Source organism: Aquarana catesbeiana, linkage group LG03 (genome assembly GCF_042186555.1).
Source record: "Aquarana catesbeiana isolate 2022-GZ linkage group LG03, ASM4218655v1, whole genome shotgun sequence".
NCBI classification, from domain to species: domain Eukaryota; kingdom Metazoa; phylum Chordata; class Amphibia; order Anura; family Ranidae; genus Aquarana; species Aquarana catesbeiana.
This window is the reverse complement of record NC_133326.1, coordinates 10,006,711-10,021,209: the sequence shown is the minus strand read 5'-3', so window position 1 is coordinate 10,021,209 and position 14,499 is coordinate 10,006,711. Positions and strand designations below refer to the sequence as shown.

Genomic DNA, 14,499 nt, shown 5'->3' with positions numbered 1-14,499 from the left:
GAACCGCACTGTACGGAGGAGGAGGAGGAGGAGGAGAGTTCCGAACCGCACTGTACGGAGGAGGAGGAGGAGGAGAGTTCCGAACCGCACTATACGGAGGAGGAGGAGGAGAGTTCCGAACCGCACTATACGGAGGAGGAGGAGGAGAGTTCCGAACCGCACTGTACGGAGGAGGAGGAGGAGAGTTCCGAACCGCACTGTACGGAGGAGGAGGAGGAGAGTTCCGAACCGCACTGTACGGAGGAGGAGGAGGAGAGTTCCGAACCGCACTGTACGGAGGAGGAGGAGGAGAGTTCCGAACCGCACTGTACGGAGGAGCCTTGACGTGGCAGTGCGGCTTTACATCTATCCGCAAATGTATCCAACATAAACCCAATACAAATTGCTTAAACATTGGAGACTGTTATTTTGCTTGCTGGCTGGCTGCCCCATGTGCACCCTACTTTAACCACTTTCCCACCGGGCACTTTCACCCCTTCCTGCCCAGGCCAATTTTGAGCATTCAGCACTGTCACAATTGCGCGGTCATGCAATGCTGTACCCTGTACTTTTTTTTCACACAAATTGAACTTTCTTTTGGTGGTATTACAACTGGGTTTTACACTTTTTGCTAAACAAAAAAAAAAAAGTCCAAAATTTGTGAAACCCCCCAAAAAGAAAAAAACCAAAAAAAAAAAACCAAACATTCATAGTTTGTAATAAAATTTTGCCAACAGGTAATTCTTCTCTTTTATTGATGGGCACCGATAGGCGGCACTGATAAGTGACCCTGATGATGAGGCAGTGATTGACAGCACTGATTAGCAGCTGGTTAGCAATGTTGGGGCCGGTTATTGGCTTTCCTCTTTTAAACATCTTCTGTATACATCGTGTGAACATCTGTCATTGGCTGACAGCTGATCACGTGGTAAAGAGCAACTGTGATTTGCCCTTTACCCCAATCTGTGATCAGCCGAGCCCTAAGGAACCAATCACATTTTTGTTTTGTGGTAACATGCATTACTGCAATATAGGTTGACACATGTTCCATGCGTTAGCATGTTGCAGTGCCATCCATTGTCTATGGCAGGGGTCTCAAATTTGCAGCCCTCCAGCTGTTGCGAAACTACAAGTCCCATCATGCTTCTGCCTGTGGGAGTCATGCTTGTAACTGTCAGGCTTGCAATGCCTCATGGGACGTGTAGTTTCGTAACAGCTGGAGGGCCGCGAGTTTGAGACCCCTGGTCTATGGTATTGTCTAACCTAACGCACCTCTGACACACAGTCAGAAGAAATGGCATGGTCTGATTGGTTGTCTCTTCTGGTGTGTTGGCATGGCAGCTAATTGAACACAATGCTCTGGAATAAGCAGCTGTGACTCCAGTTTTGTAGCAAGTAATGAATTGATCAGAGGAGGTGCAATTTCGGCAAAAAGAAAACTTTAAAGGGGAACTCCACTCTGTCAATCAACACCGACTAATGTAACCACTTGCCGACCAGCCACAGTACATGTACGTCATTTTGCCTGCTCTGGTTTATGGGCATGCACCACCCCCCCGCAATGGATAAAGTCTGGAAAGCTGCTGGATTATCATTGGCTGTTGAGGAACCTTTCAAAAAACACAACATAAATAGGGACGTTTATTTGCCATTTTGATTTCAATACGATTTGATTTCTTTTTTTTTATTATTTGATTTTCATGGTTTATCATCATGGTTAATAATGGTATTAATTAACATTTATTCATTTTGTATGGATCATCAGCATTATGAACTATATTTAATCCTTATGCTGCTAGCATTAATAGATAGAAAGGTATAGATTTACTTATTTTAACCCCTTGGCGCTGATGCCTCCCAGTCCTTTTAGGGTTTCAGATGTCAGGAGATGGGGCTTATGATCATGTGACCGCTATGATTGTTTGTCACAATAAGATTAGAAAGCTCACGATCGCAAGCAACAATCGTCAGCTTTCCGTTAGCTGCCAGCCACTGTGCCGGAAACGCGCTCTTGGCACAGCTGGTTTTGCAATGTTGCACACAAATCAGCCCCAAGGCCGACCCACGAGAAGACACATATTTGCGTGCCATCAGCATCAAGAGATTAAAAATGTTTTTTTTTTTTACATCGTTTCAGCGACTTCCTGGCCTAGGCCAAAATGTCATCATAAGGGAAAGATAAAAAAAACGCTTAACTTTAGGAGAGCAAATTTTCCAAGGATGAGGGCTGCTCTCCAAGACTTAAACTGGGAGGGAATATTGGCATCAATGGACACAGAACAGAAATGGGAATTCTTCAAAAAGACTGTACGCAAACTCACTAAAAAGTATATTCCCATGGGCAATACGTTTAAAAGGCTAAAAAATAAAACCTATGTGGCTCAAGGCCAAAAACTTAAAATGGCTATAAAAGAATAAGAAAATAACTTTTAATAAAATACCAAAATGAAGAAACACTATCATCGTTTAAATGCTACAAAGGATATAACAATATGTAAAAAGGAAATCAAGGATGCAAAAATTCTAAACGAATGGCAGATTGCAAAAGATAGGACAAACCCCCAAAAATTCTTCAAATATATTAATAGTAAAAAAGGTCAGGTCTGAGCATGTAGGCCCGTTACAAAATAATCTGGAGTGGGTGACTGGGGACAAAGAGAAGGCAAATTTAATAAATAATTTCTTCACCTCTGTGTATACAAAAGGAGCATGGAGGAGCTCATGTTCATAATGGGGGTGGTAGTGACACAGCCCCAAATGATTCACAATGGCTCAAAAGTGATATGGTCCAGAAATATTTAGACCAGGGGTTCTCAACCTGTCTAGTGCCGTGACCCCTTGATAAAATTTCCCAAGTTGTGTGGACCCCTAACAGTAAAATAATTTTCTTAGTGTGGGTTGTCAGCACCCGAAGCAAGACAAGTAATTTGCGCCCCTAACCCATGGACATTTAGCACTCCCTGAGTCCCTTCCACTCGTACAGTATTAAAACCCCCTTATGGTACATTTTAGGATGCACCACTCTTTCACTTTTATCTCTCTCTATCCTAATTTCTTGTTTTTTTTCCCCCATCCCTCTCTCTAGCGGTCTTTCTTGTTCTTTTTATTCTTTCTGTCCCTTTTTCTTTATTCCTCTCCCTTCCATGTATTCTCTATTTTTATTCCTTCTCTTACTCGTTGGTAGGGTGGGGGGGAAATAGGATCAGTGGCAGTGCTGGGCGGCCGCGAAAAAGGCTGGGAGAGCGGTGCAGGCTTCAGGAACAGCCCAGGATTCAGTGACCCCTGGCAAATAGTCATTCGACCCCGGAGGGGGTCCCGACCTCCAGGTTGAAAGCCACCGATTTAGACAGAATAAAGTGGATAAAGCACCTGGACCAGATGGTATCCAGAACAGGTCCTAAAAGAATTGAGCTCTGTCATTTCAAAGCCATTGTTTCTAATTTTTAGGGACTTGTTAATGACTGGAATGGTACCACTGGATTGGTGTAGGGTCAATGTGGTGCCCATATTTAAAAAGGGATCAAAGTCTTTACAAAGTAACTATAGTCCTGTTTAACGTCTATAGTCGGGAAGATACTGGAGAGTTTAATAAAAGACCACATAGATTAGTTATTGCTAGAAACAAATATTTTAAGCAACAGACAGCATGGATTCATGAAAGACAGAAGTTGTCAAACAAATCTGATTTATTTTTATGAGGAGGTAAGTAGAACCTTGCACAGGAGGGGTGGCTGTGGACGTGGTATACTTGCACAGGAGGGGTGGCTGTGGACGTGGTATACTTGCACAGGAGGGGTGGCTGTGGACGTGGTATACTTGCACAGGAGGGGTGGCTGTGGACGTGGTATACTTGCACAGGAGGGGTGGCTGTGGACGTGGTATACTTGCACAGGTGGGGTGGCTGTGGACGTGGTATACTTGCACAGGTGGGGTGGCTGTGGACGTGGTATACTTGCACAGGTGGGGTGGCTGGGGACGTGGTATACTTGCACAGGAGGGGTGGCTGTGGACGTGGTATACTTGCACAGGAGGGGTGGCTGTGGACGTGGTATACTTGCACAGGAGGGGTGGCTGTGGACGTGGTATACTTGCACAGGAGGGGTGGCTGTGGACGTGGTATACTTGCACAGGTGGGGTGGCTGTGGACGTGGTATACTTGCACAGGAGGGGTGGCTGTGGACGTGGTATACTTGCACAGGTGGGGTGGCTGTGGACGTGGTATACTTGCACAGGAGGGGTGGCTGTGGACGTGGTATACTTGCACAGGAGGGGTGGCTGTGGACGTGGTATACTTGCACAGGAGGGGTGGCTGTGGACTTTTGCAAAAGCGTTTGACACAGTTTCCCACACACGGCTCATGTGTAAGGTAAAGTCTACAAGCTTGGAAAGATCAACTTGTGATTGAATAGAAAACTGGCTAGAAAAAAAATGAATTCATAGAGTAGTGGTTATTGACTCTTACGCTGAATGGTCTAAAATCATCAGTAGCGTACCCCAAGGTTCAGTGTTGGGACCCTTACTTTTTAATACCTTTATAAATGATATTCGGTCTGGGATTAAAAATACAATCTTTGTAGAGGACACTAAGCTATGCAGTAGAATAACGTCCTTACAGGATGTCTCCAATTTACAAGCCAACCTCAATGCTCTGTCTAATTGAGCAACTAAGTGGCAAATGAGGTTTAATGTTGATAAATGTAAAGTTCTGCACTTGGGGGGCTAAGAATATGCATCATACATACTAGGGGGAGTCAATAGTGGAGAAGGATCTGGGGATATAGATAGATCACAAGCTCAATATTGGAATGAAATGCCAAGCTGCAGTTTCCAAAGCGAGCAAAGTCCTTTCTTGGGAGAGGGAGAGAGGGAGAGAGAGGGAGAGGGGGAGAGGGGGAGAGGGAGAGAGAGGGAGAGGGGGAGAGGGGGAGAGGGGGAGAGGGGGAGAAGGGGGAGAGGGGGGAGAGGGGGAGAGGGGGAGAGGGGGAGAGAGGGAGAGAGGGAGAGAGGGAGATCATCTGTACAAATCATTAGTAAGACGTCATCTGGAATATGCAGTTCAGTTTTGGGCACCAGTTCTCAAAAAGGATATCAGGGAACTGGAGAAAGTGCCGAGAAGAGCAACCAAACTGATAAGAGGCATGGAGGAGATCATCTACGAGGAAAGATTAAAGGAACTGAATTTATTCGGTCTTGAGAAAAAAAAAGAGGATATTAAGGGAGGATATGATCAAATATGTATAAAGACATAAGGGGGGATATGATCACTATGTACAAATACATAAGTGGTCCATATAGTGAACTTGGTGTTGAGTTATGCACTTTAAGGTCATCACAGAGGACAAGGGGGCACTCTTTAGGTCTGGAGGAAAAGAGATTTAATCTCCAAATACAGAAAGGTTTCTTCACAGTAAGAGCTGTGAAAATGTGGAATAGACTCCCTCCAGAGGTGGTTCTGGGCAGTGCAGTAGATTGCTTTAAAAAAGGCCTGGATACTTTCCTAAATGTACAGAATATAACTGGGTACTGACATTTATAGGTAGAGTTGATCCACGGAATATGCGATTGCCTCTCAAGGGTGCATCAACTGTGGGTAAAGGAATGTGTATACGGGATTGTATTTTTATTTATTTTTTGGTTGAACTAGATGGACTTGTGTCTTTTTTTTAACCTGACTATGTAACTATATGTAGACATCCCAGGAGTCTTCATGGAGGGGGGGACTCTCAGCCAAGCACACTCCTCTGCCTGCATGCCTGAGCTAAGGGCAGATGGGTTCCAGGAAGCAACATGCACCACCTTCCCTTACTCAAGATGGCCGCAGCTAGAAATGCTAAGGGGGAGGGGGGTTCAAAGTGATTTCTCAGCAAAATACATTGAGACATGGATGGATGGGGGTGCTTGCTTTGATTAAAAATGAACTAAGTGTCTTTTCAGGTTTTTGTGCTCAGACACAAATTTAGTTCCACTTTAAATTAGCTGAACATGATGATCATGTGACCTACACTGAAGGCAGCAGCATTTTCTCCCAAAAAAAAAAGGGTGAATATTTCAGCCCATTACTGTTTATTGATTCATACTAGTAAGAGTGCAACCATGGCTTTATAGAACAAATAACCTGGTGACAGATTCGGCTTATAGCAGTAGTAATTCTAATTCCCAGTTATAATACACTCATTAATCTTCCAGACTAGAAGGCTTTTCTTACAAAACTTCTCAAAAGATTGGTCCTTGTTGCCATAGAAATCCGGCTGTCCCATAATAGCAAGTGATGAGTAAAAGAAGAATGCCACTGGTTGCTAATGGAAACAAGAGCATTTGGTTTCTATATAAAATAGGGTGGTAATACCCTGTGGATTCCATCACTGGGAGAGCCCGACAATGACTGATCTGTCCATGCTTATCCACATCGCCAGGTCCTCCGGGATTTATGTCGGACTCCGCTATCTTCTATAGTGATATTTTATCAGACTCATTCACCTTTCCAACGGTTTAGTGTCCTCCACCCCACCACTCAGTGTCCTCCAACCGTCTCTGCCAATTCCTCCACTGGTCTCAGCTCAGTGTCCTCCAACCATCTCTGCCAATCCCTCCACTGGCCTCAGCTCAGTGTCCTCCAACCATCTCTGCCAATCCCTCCATTGACCTCAGCTCAGCGTCCTCCGCCCCTCTCTGCCAATCCCTCCACTGGCCTCTGCTCAGTGTCCTCCACCCCTCTGCTAATCCCTCCACTGGCCTCTGCTCAGTGTCCTCCAACCATCTCTGCCAATCCCTCCACTGGCCTCAGCTCAGTGTCCTCCAACCGTCTCTGCCAATTCCTCCACTGGTCTCAGCTCAGTGTCCTCCAACCATCTCTGCCAATCCCTCCACTGGCTTCAGCTCAGTGTCCTCCAACCATCTCTGCCAATCCCTCCATTGACCTCAGCTCAGCGTCCTCCGCCCCTCTCTGCCAATCCCTCCACTGGCCTCTGCTCAGTGTCCTCCACCCCTCTGCGCCAATCCCTTCACTCAGTGTCCTCCACCCCTCTGCTAATCCCTCCACTGGCCTCTGCTCAGTGTCCTCCAACCATCTCTGCCAATCCCTCCACTGGCCTCAGCTCAGTGTCCTCCACCCCTCTGCGCCAATCCCTTCACTCAGTGTCCTCCACCCCTCTGCCAATCCCTCCACTGGCCTCTGCTCAGTGTCCTCCACCCCTCTCTGCCAATCTCTCCAATGGCCCCTGCTCAGTGTCCTCCACCCCTCTGCGCCAATCCCTTCACTCAGTGTCCTCCAACCGTCTCTGCCAATCCCTCCACATTGACCTCAGCTCAGCGTCCTCCACCCCTCTCCACCAATCCCTCCACTGGCCTCCACCACTCTCTGCCAATCCCTCCAGCGGCCTCTGCTCGGCCAACATCTAAATACTAAGGCTTCATTGCACATAGCCACAAATGGCTGTATAGCGTACAATGCGGCCTTATTTTCTCTGCTGGGAGTGAAAGGTGCAGCGTACAGTCATCATTTAGAGCCCTTTCACAATGGGACGGTGGGGGCGGTAGCGGTAAAGCACCGCTAGATTTGCGTTCAGGGAGATGCATACACTTCTGTACGCATGTAGCCATATCAAATCTGCATACGAGTAAGGCCACCATCTGCCACTTATTTGTAGTGGTAGACTGAGGATGACTGCACACTACACCTAAACTACAAACGAAAATCAATCCGCGCAGTCCAAAACCATGCCAACGTGGGTTGCAAGCTGGCCGCCATGGGAATGTAGAGGCAATATTATAGAAGTGTGCTGGTGTCATTGTCCCGCTACCTACTGAAGAAGTCCAGACTTTGGACACAACACATAATGGGGCACTATTCCTCCCACAGACCCCAACAATGGGGCACTATTCCTCCCACAGACCCCAACAATGGGGCACTATTCCTCCCACAGACCCCAACAATGGGGCACTATTCCTCCCACAGACCCCAACAATGGGGCACTATTCCTCCCACAGACCCCAACAATGGGGCACTATTCCTCCCACAGACCCCAACAATGGGGCACTATTCCTCCCACAGACCCCAACAATGGGGCACTATTCCTCCCACAGACCCCAACAATGGGGCACTATTCCTCCCACAGACCCCAACAATGAGGCACTATTCCTCCCACTGACCCCAACAATGGGGCACTATTCCTCCATTGACCCCAACAATGGGGCACTATTCCTCCCACTGACCCAAACAATGAGGCACTATTCCTCCCACTGACCCAAACAATGGGGCACTATTCCTCCCACTGACACCATTTCTCCCCCCCAATACCAAATATCGGGCATGGTTTACTCCCAATGGTCACAGTCCGGCCGGTCTGCAGGACAGAAGACTGGCCCTTTTCTTAGAAAGTTTGGGGACCCCTGCTATATGCAAACACTTTTGTGTAAAAATTAATAAATGATGTTCACTCACATATCCATAGTCTGGGATGGACAGGGATCCCCCCCTCCACCAAATGATCTGGACCAGTACACAAAGCAAGGTCCATAAATACATGGATGAGCCAGTTTGGGGTGGAGGAACTTGACTGGTCTGCATAGAGTCCTGACCTCAACCGGTTAGAACACCTTTGGGATGAATTAGAGTGGAGACTGCGAGCCAGGCCTTCTCGTCCAACATCAGTGCCTGACCTCACAAATGCTCTTCTGGAAGAATGGTCAAACATTCCCATAGACACTCCTAAACCTTGTGGACGGCCTTCCCAGAAGAGTTGAAGTTGCAAAGGATGGGCCAACTCAATATTGAACCCTACGGACTAAGACTGGGATGCCATTAAAGTTCATGTGTGTGTAAAGGCAGGTGTCCCAATACTTTTGGTAATATAGTGCATGTTGGAAAATCCCAACCTCGGTGGCCAAGCCCTGGAGAAAGGGGCGAAACAAGTCAAGGGGAGTGGTGCTGGCCGAGACCACATTGATCTACATACTAATGCACTGAGGTTGGTGATCGGAGCCTTTGATAAGGTTGGAAAATGTGTTTGTGTAACGTAACCAGCGATCTGTAATCGCGTCAACAGCGCCGTATTGGAAGACTGGTGGAGCTGAAAACAAAATGTATAGACGGAGGGTGGCGTCTGAACCATCTGTGCGCCTGCGCTGGGTGGTGCGTGTGTTTGTCTTACCCTTTAAGCGACTGATGTCTGCCATCTGTTGCGACACGTTGGCCAGCAGCTTCTCCTGAAAACAAGGCAGAAATATGAAGACAATTAGGATGGGGTTTGGCCCTCTGTTCAGACATTGCATGCTGCTGTTTATCAATACGACAGGCTCTGCCAGCGGAACACAAATTCACTTATTAAAGATAAAGAACCAAAATCAGCATAATGAAGAAAACCCACCACGGGCAATCAGGTGCCTACAGTCCATAGTGAGCCGAGGTTCAAAAAGGAGCCCAAAACCTGAATCCAAATAGAACTCATATAAAAGTGAATTCTTTTCTTATAAAATCCTAAGAGGCAGATATTAGAAGGGGAACTCCAGGGGCAAAAAAAACGAAATACAGTTAAAAATACATATAATGTATGAAGAATATTGTACCTGCCAAAAGGTTTCTCCAACTATGAACAAAGGAGAGTGCAATGGGAGTACAATGGGAGTACAATGGGAGTACAATGGGCTTTTTATATCAAGTGGTTTGGTAGAGGAGCCAACATCCCGAACTCAATATAAGAACCCCAAAATAAGTGTCACAGGCATCCCCCACACATGCAGGGAGAACACGGCTCCCGCCTTTCCCCATCCCGTATACGAGGTGCCAGGCAGTCTGAACCCCCGCTGTGGCCGATACATGGATCCCATCATGCCGGCCGCAGACTTCCTGTCCACAGGCGGAACGGCGGGCACAGTACAGTATTCTTCCCAGCATGAGTCCCTGAACCTTTCTGCATCATTTTTACCTGCTGTGCCATATTGCTGCCCCGTGGACTACTCCTTGTACTGTGCCCTATTGCTGCCCGTGGACTATTCCTTGTGCTGTGCCCTATTGCTGCCCATGGACTATTCCTTGTGCTGTGCCCTATTGCTGCCCCGTGGACTATTCCTTGTGCTGTGCCCTATTGTTGCCCCGTGGACTATTCCTTGTGCTGTGCCCTATTGCTGCCCCGTGGACTATTCCTTGTGCTGTGCCCTATTGCTGCCCGTGGACTATTCCTTGTGCTGTGCCCTATTGCTGCCCGTGGACTATTCCTTGTGCTGTGCCCTATTGCTGCCCGTGGACTATTCCTTGTGCTGTGCCCTATTGCTGCCCGTGGACTATTCCTTGTGCTGTGCCCCATTGCTGCCCCGTGGACTATTCCTTGTGCTGTGCCCTATTGCTGCCCCGTGGACTATTCCTTGTGCTGTGCCCTATTGCTGCCCCGTGGACTATTCCTTGTGCTGTGCCCTATTGCTGCCCCGTGGACTATTCCTTGTGCTGTGCCCTATTGCTGCCCCGTGGACTATTCCTTGTGCTGTGCCCTATTGCTGCCCCGTGGACTATTCCTTGTGCTGTGCCCTATTTCTGCCCCATGGACTATTCCTTGTGCTGTGCCCTATTGCTCCCCCTGAGGACTCTTCCTTGTGCTGTGCCCTATTGCTGCCCCATGGACTATTCCTTGTGCTGTGCCCTATTGCTTCCCGTGGATTATTCCTTGTGCTGTGCCCTATTGCTTCCCCGTGGACTATTCCTTGTGCTGTGCCCGATTCCTTGTGCTGTGCCCTATTGCTGCCCCTGTGGACTATTCCTTTTGCTGCCCCGTGGACTATTCCTTTTGCTGCCGCCTATTGCTGCCCCTGTGGACTATTCCTTGTGCTGTGCCCTATTGCTGCCCCTGTGGGACTATTCCTTGTGCTGTGCCCTATTGCTGCCTCGTGGACTATTCCTTGGGCTGTGCCCTATTGCTGCCCCGTGGACTATTCCTTGGGCTGTGCCCTATTGCTGCCCCGTGGACTATTCCTTGGGCTGTGCCCTATTGCTGCCCCGTGGACTATTCCTTGGGCTGTGCCCTATTGCTGCCCCGTGGACTATTCCTTGGGCTGTGCCCTATTGCTGCCCAATAAAGAATAAAATAGATTGGGGTTTCAATCTCGAACAGCCACAATTTTTTTTGGCCCAAGTGCAAGAGGCATTATTAATTTTGGATCTTTCTGCCAGCAAAACAAATCAAACATCCGTGTGCAAGAGGCCTTCCAGGGCAAACTGACCGCGCCAGATACGGATCTGCCTCCATACTTCCTGTAATTAGTTAGGAGAAGTAAATAAAAAGCGCCAGGTTTTGTGACACCAACAGAACTGAAAACTCTCTCAATCACCATGAACTATATTTATTCCTCATACTGCATTAGTAAATAGACAGGAATATATATTTACTTGTTTTATACATTTTTTTTTTAGTGATGCACTGAAAGCTTTGGGTGAAAATAGGTTTGCCAATAGAAAAAAAAAAAATGCGAATAATGGCGCCGAAAATGCACGCAATTTTACACCGGATTATGGCGTTTTTCATAGGTCATGTGAATAAAAAAAAAAAATTGCATCAAAAATGCAACACAGGTGCGTTAATTAAGCGTTCTTGCTGCGTTTTCAATGCATTTCCAATGGGGAGGTGCGTTTTTGGTGCGGTCCGTTGGGCTTCCGTTGTGGTGTTAAAAATCCTGCTTGCTGCATTTTTTGGTCAGAAAAGTAAAAAAAACCTGCACAAACACCTCCCAGTTCAAATGCATTGCCATTATCGGCACCTTTTTCTCTTATCGGCCACATGCCGATCAACACAATTTTCGGCCAAAATTTTAGTGCATTTCTAGTTACAATCCCTGCAATGAACACACCGTGCATCCGGAAAGTATTCACAGAGCTTCACTTTTTCCACATTTTGTTATGTTACAGTCTTATTCCAAATTGGATTAAATACATTATTTTCCTCAAAATTCTACAAACCATACCCCATAATGACAACGTGAAAGAAGTTTGTTTGAAATCTTTGCAAATTTATTAAAAATAAAAAACGGGGGGGGGGGGGGGGATCCCATGTACATAACTATCACAGCCTTTGCCATGACACTCAGAATTGAGCTCAGGTGCCTCCTGTTTCCACTGATCATCCTTGAGATGTTTCTACAACTTGATTGGAGTCCACCTGTGGTAAATTCAGTTGATTGGACATGATTTGGAAAGGCACACACCTGTCTATAGAAGGTCCCACAGGTAACAGTGCATGTCAGAGCACAAACCAAGCCATGAAGTCCAAGGAATTCTCTGTAGACCTCCGAGACAGGATTGTATGGAGGCACAGATCGGGGAAGGGTACAGAAATATTTCTGCAGCATTGAAGGTCCCAATGAGCACAGTGGCCTCCATCATCTGTAAATGGAAGAAGTTTGGAGCCACCAGGACTCTTCCTAGGGTGGGCCGCCCGGCCAAACTGAGCGATTGGGGGAGAAGGGCCTTAGTCAGGGAGGTGACCAAGAACCTGATGGTCACTCTGACAGAGCTCCAGCATTTCTCTGTGGAGAGAGGAGAACCTTCCAGAAGAACAACCATCTCTGCAGCACTCCACCAATCAGGCCTGTATGGTAGAGTGGCCAGACGGAAGTCACTCCTCAGTAAAAGGCACATGACAACCCGCCTGGAGTTTTCCCAAAAGGCACCTGAAGGACTCTCAGACCATGAGAAACAAAATTCTCTGGTCTGATGAAACAAAGATTGAACTCTTTGGCCTGAATGGCAAGCGTCATGTCTGGAGGAAACCAGGCGCCGCTCATCACCTGGCAAATACCATATCTACAGTGAAGCATGGTGGTGGCAGCATCATGCTGTGGGGATGTTTTTCAGTGGCAGGAACTGGGAGACTAGTCAGGATCGAGGGAAAGATGAATGCAGCAAAGTACAGAGACATCCTTGATGAAAACCTGCTCTAGAGCACTCTGGATCTCAGACTGGGGCGAAGGTTCATCTTCCAACAGGACAACGACCCTAATCACACAGCCAAGATAACAAAGGAGTGGCTACGTGACAACTCTGTGAATGTCCTTGAGTGGCCCAGCCAGAGCCCAGACTTGAACCCGATTGACCACCTCTAGAGAGATCTGAAAATGGCCGTGCACCGATGTTCCCCATCCAACCTGATGGAGCTTGAGAGGTCCTGCAAAGAAGAATGGGAGAAACTGCCCAAAAATAGGTGTGCCAAGCATGAAGCATCATACTCAAAAAGACTTGAGGCTGTAATTGGTGCCAAAGGAGCTTCTCCAAAGTATTGAGCAAAGGCTGCGATGCTTGTGTACATGGGGGGAGCCTGTGATGCTTGTGTACATGGGGGGAGCCTGTGATGCTTGTGTACATGGGGGGAGCCTGTGATGCTTGTGTACATGGGAGGAGCCTGTGATGCTTGTGTACATGGGAGGAGCCTGTGATGCTTGTGTACATGGGGGGAGCCTGTGATGCTTGTGTACATGGGAGGAGCCTGTGATGCTTGTGTACATGGGAGGAGCCTGTGATGCTTGTGTACATGGGAGGAGCCTGTGATGCTTGTGTACATGGGAGGAGCCTGTGATGCTTGTGTACATGGGGGGAGCCTGTGATGCTTGTGTACATGGGAGGAGCCTGTGATGCTTGTGTACATGGGGGGAGCCTGTGATGCTTGTGTACATGGGGGGAGCCTGTGATGCTTGTGTACATGGGGGGAGCCTGTGATGCTTGTGTACATGGGAGGAGCCTGTGATGCTTGTGTACATGGTGGGAGCCTGTGATGCTTGTGTACATGGGGGGAGCCTGTGATGCTTGTGTACATGGGGGGAGCCCGTGATGCTTGTGTACATGGGAGGAGCCCGTGATGCTTGTGTACATGGGAGGAACCTGTGATGCTTGTGTACATGGGATTTTTTTTATTTTTAATAAATATGCAAAGATTTCAAACTAACATTGTTCTTTCACGTTGTCATTATGGGGGATTGTTTGTAGAATTTTGAGGAAAATAATGAATTTAATTCATTTTGGAATGAGGCTGTAACATAACAAAATGTGGAAAAAGTGAAGCACTGTGAATACTTTCCGGATGCACTGTTGATCACAGGGGGGGGGGGGGAATACTCTTTAAGTTGAGCCTTTATAGACACATGTGCTATTATAATAATTTTAGGGGTAACGAACACTTTAAATCCTAAAAGTCCAGTCTAGTGGTAGTGGATTAAAATGTCACTTATCTCTGGATTTAGATTCAGGTCAGTTACACTTCGATAATTTAATTTACTGGCTCTTTGATCTGGATGTGTCTCACACCGCTGTGTTATGTACGGCTTAAAAATGAGTGTTAACAATAACCTGACGAACACCTTACTGCTATATAAACTACACACACACCCTATTGAGACATTTTAAATATGAGTCCTTCCACAATTGTCATCTATAATTATATCATTTAACCACTTCCCACCCGGCCACTGCACATATACGGCCGGGTGGGCGCTCTCTCCTTCTGAGTGGACGTTCAGGAACGTCCCTCAGAAGGAGTGGGATCACGC

At 47.2% G+C, this 14,499-nt stretch overlaps 1 protein-coding gene across 2 annotated transcripts in view; it reads right to left on the bottom strand.

Annotated features, from left to right (window-relative positions):
* The window catches only part of GOLM2 (golgi membrane protein 2), a 77,028-nt gene that overhangs the window by 41,020 nt on the left and 21,509 nt on the right, over positions 1 to 14,499 (bottom strand). For both annotated transcript variants that reach the window (XM_073618252.1, XM_073618253.1), the window contains exon 2: positions 9,129 to 9,183. In XM_073618252.1, coding sequence (XP_073474353.1) covers positions 9,129 to 9,183 — 55 coding nt within the window. The remainder of the gene's footprint in view (positions 1 to 9,128; positions 9,184 to 14,499) is intronic.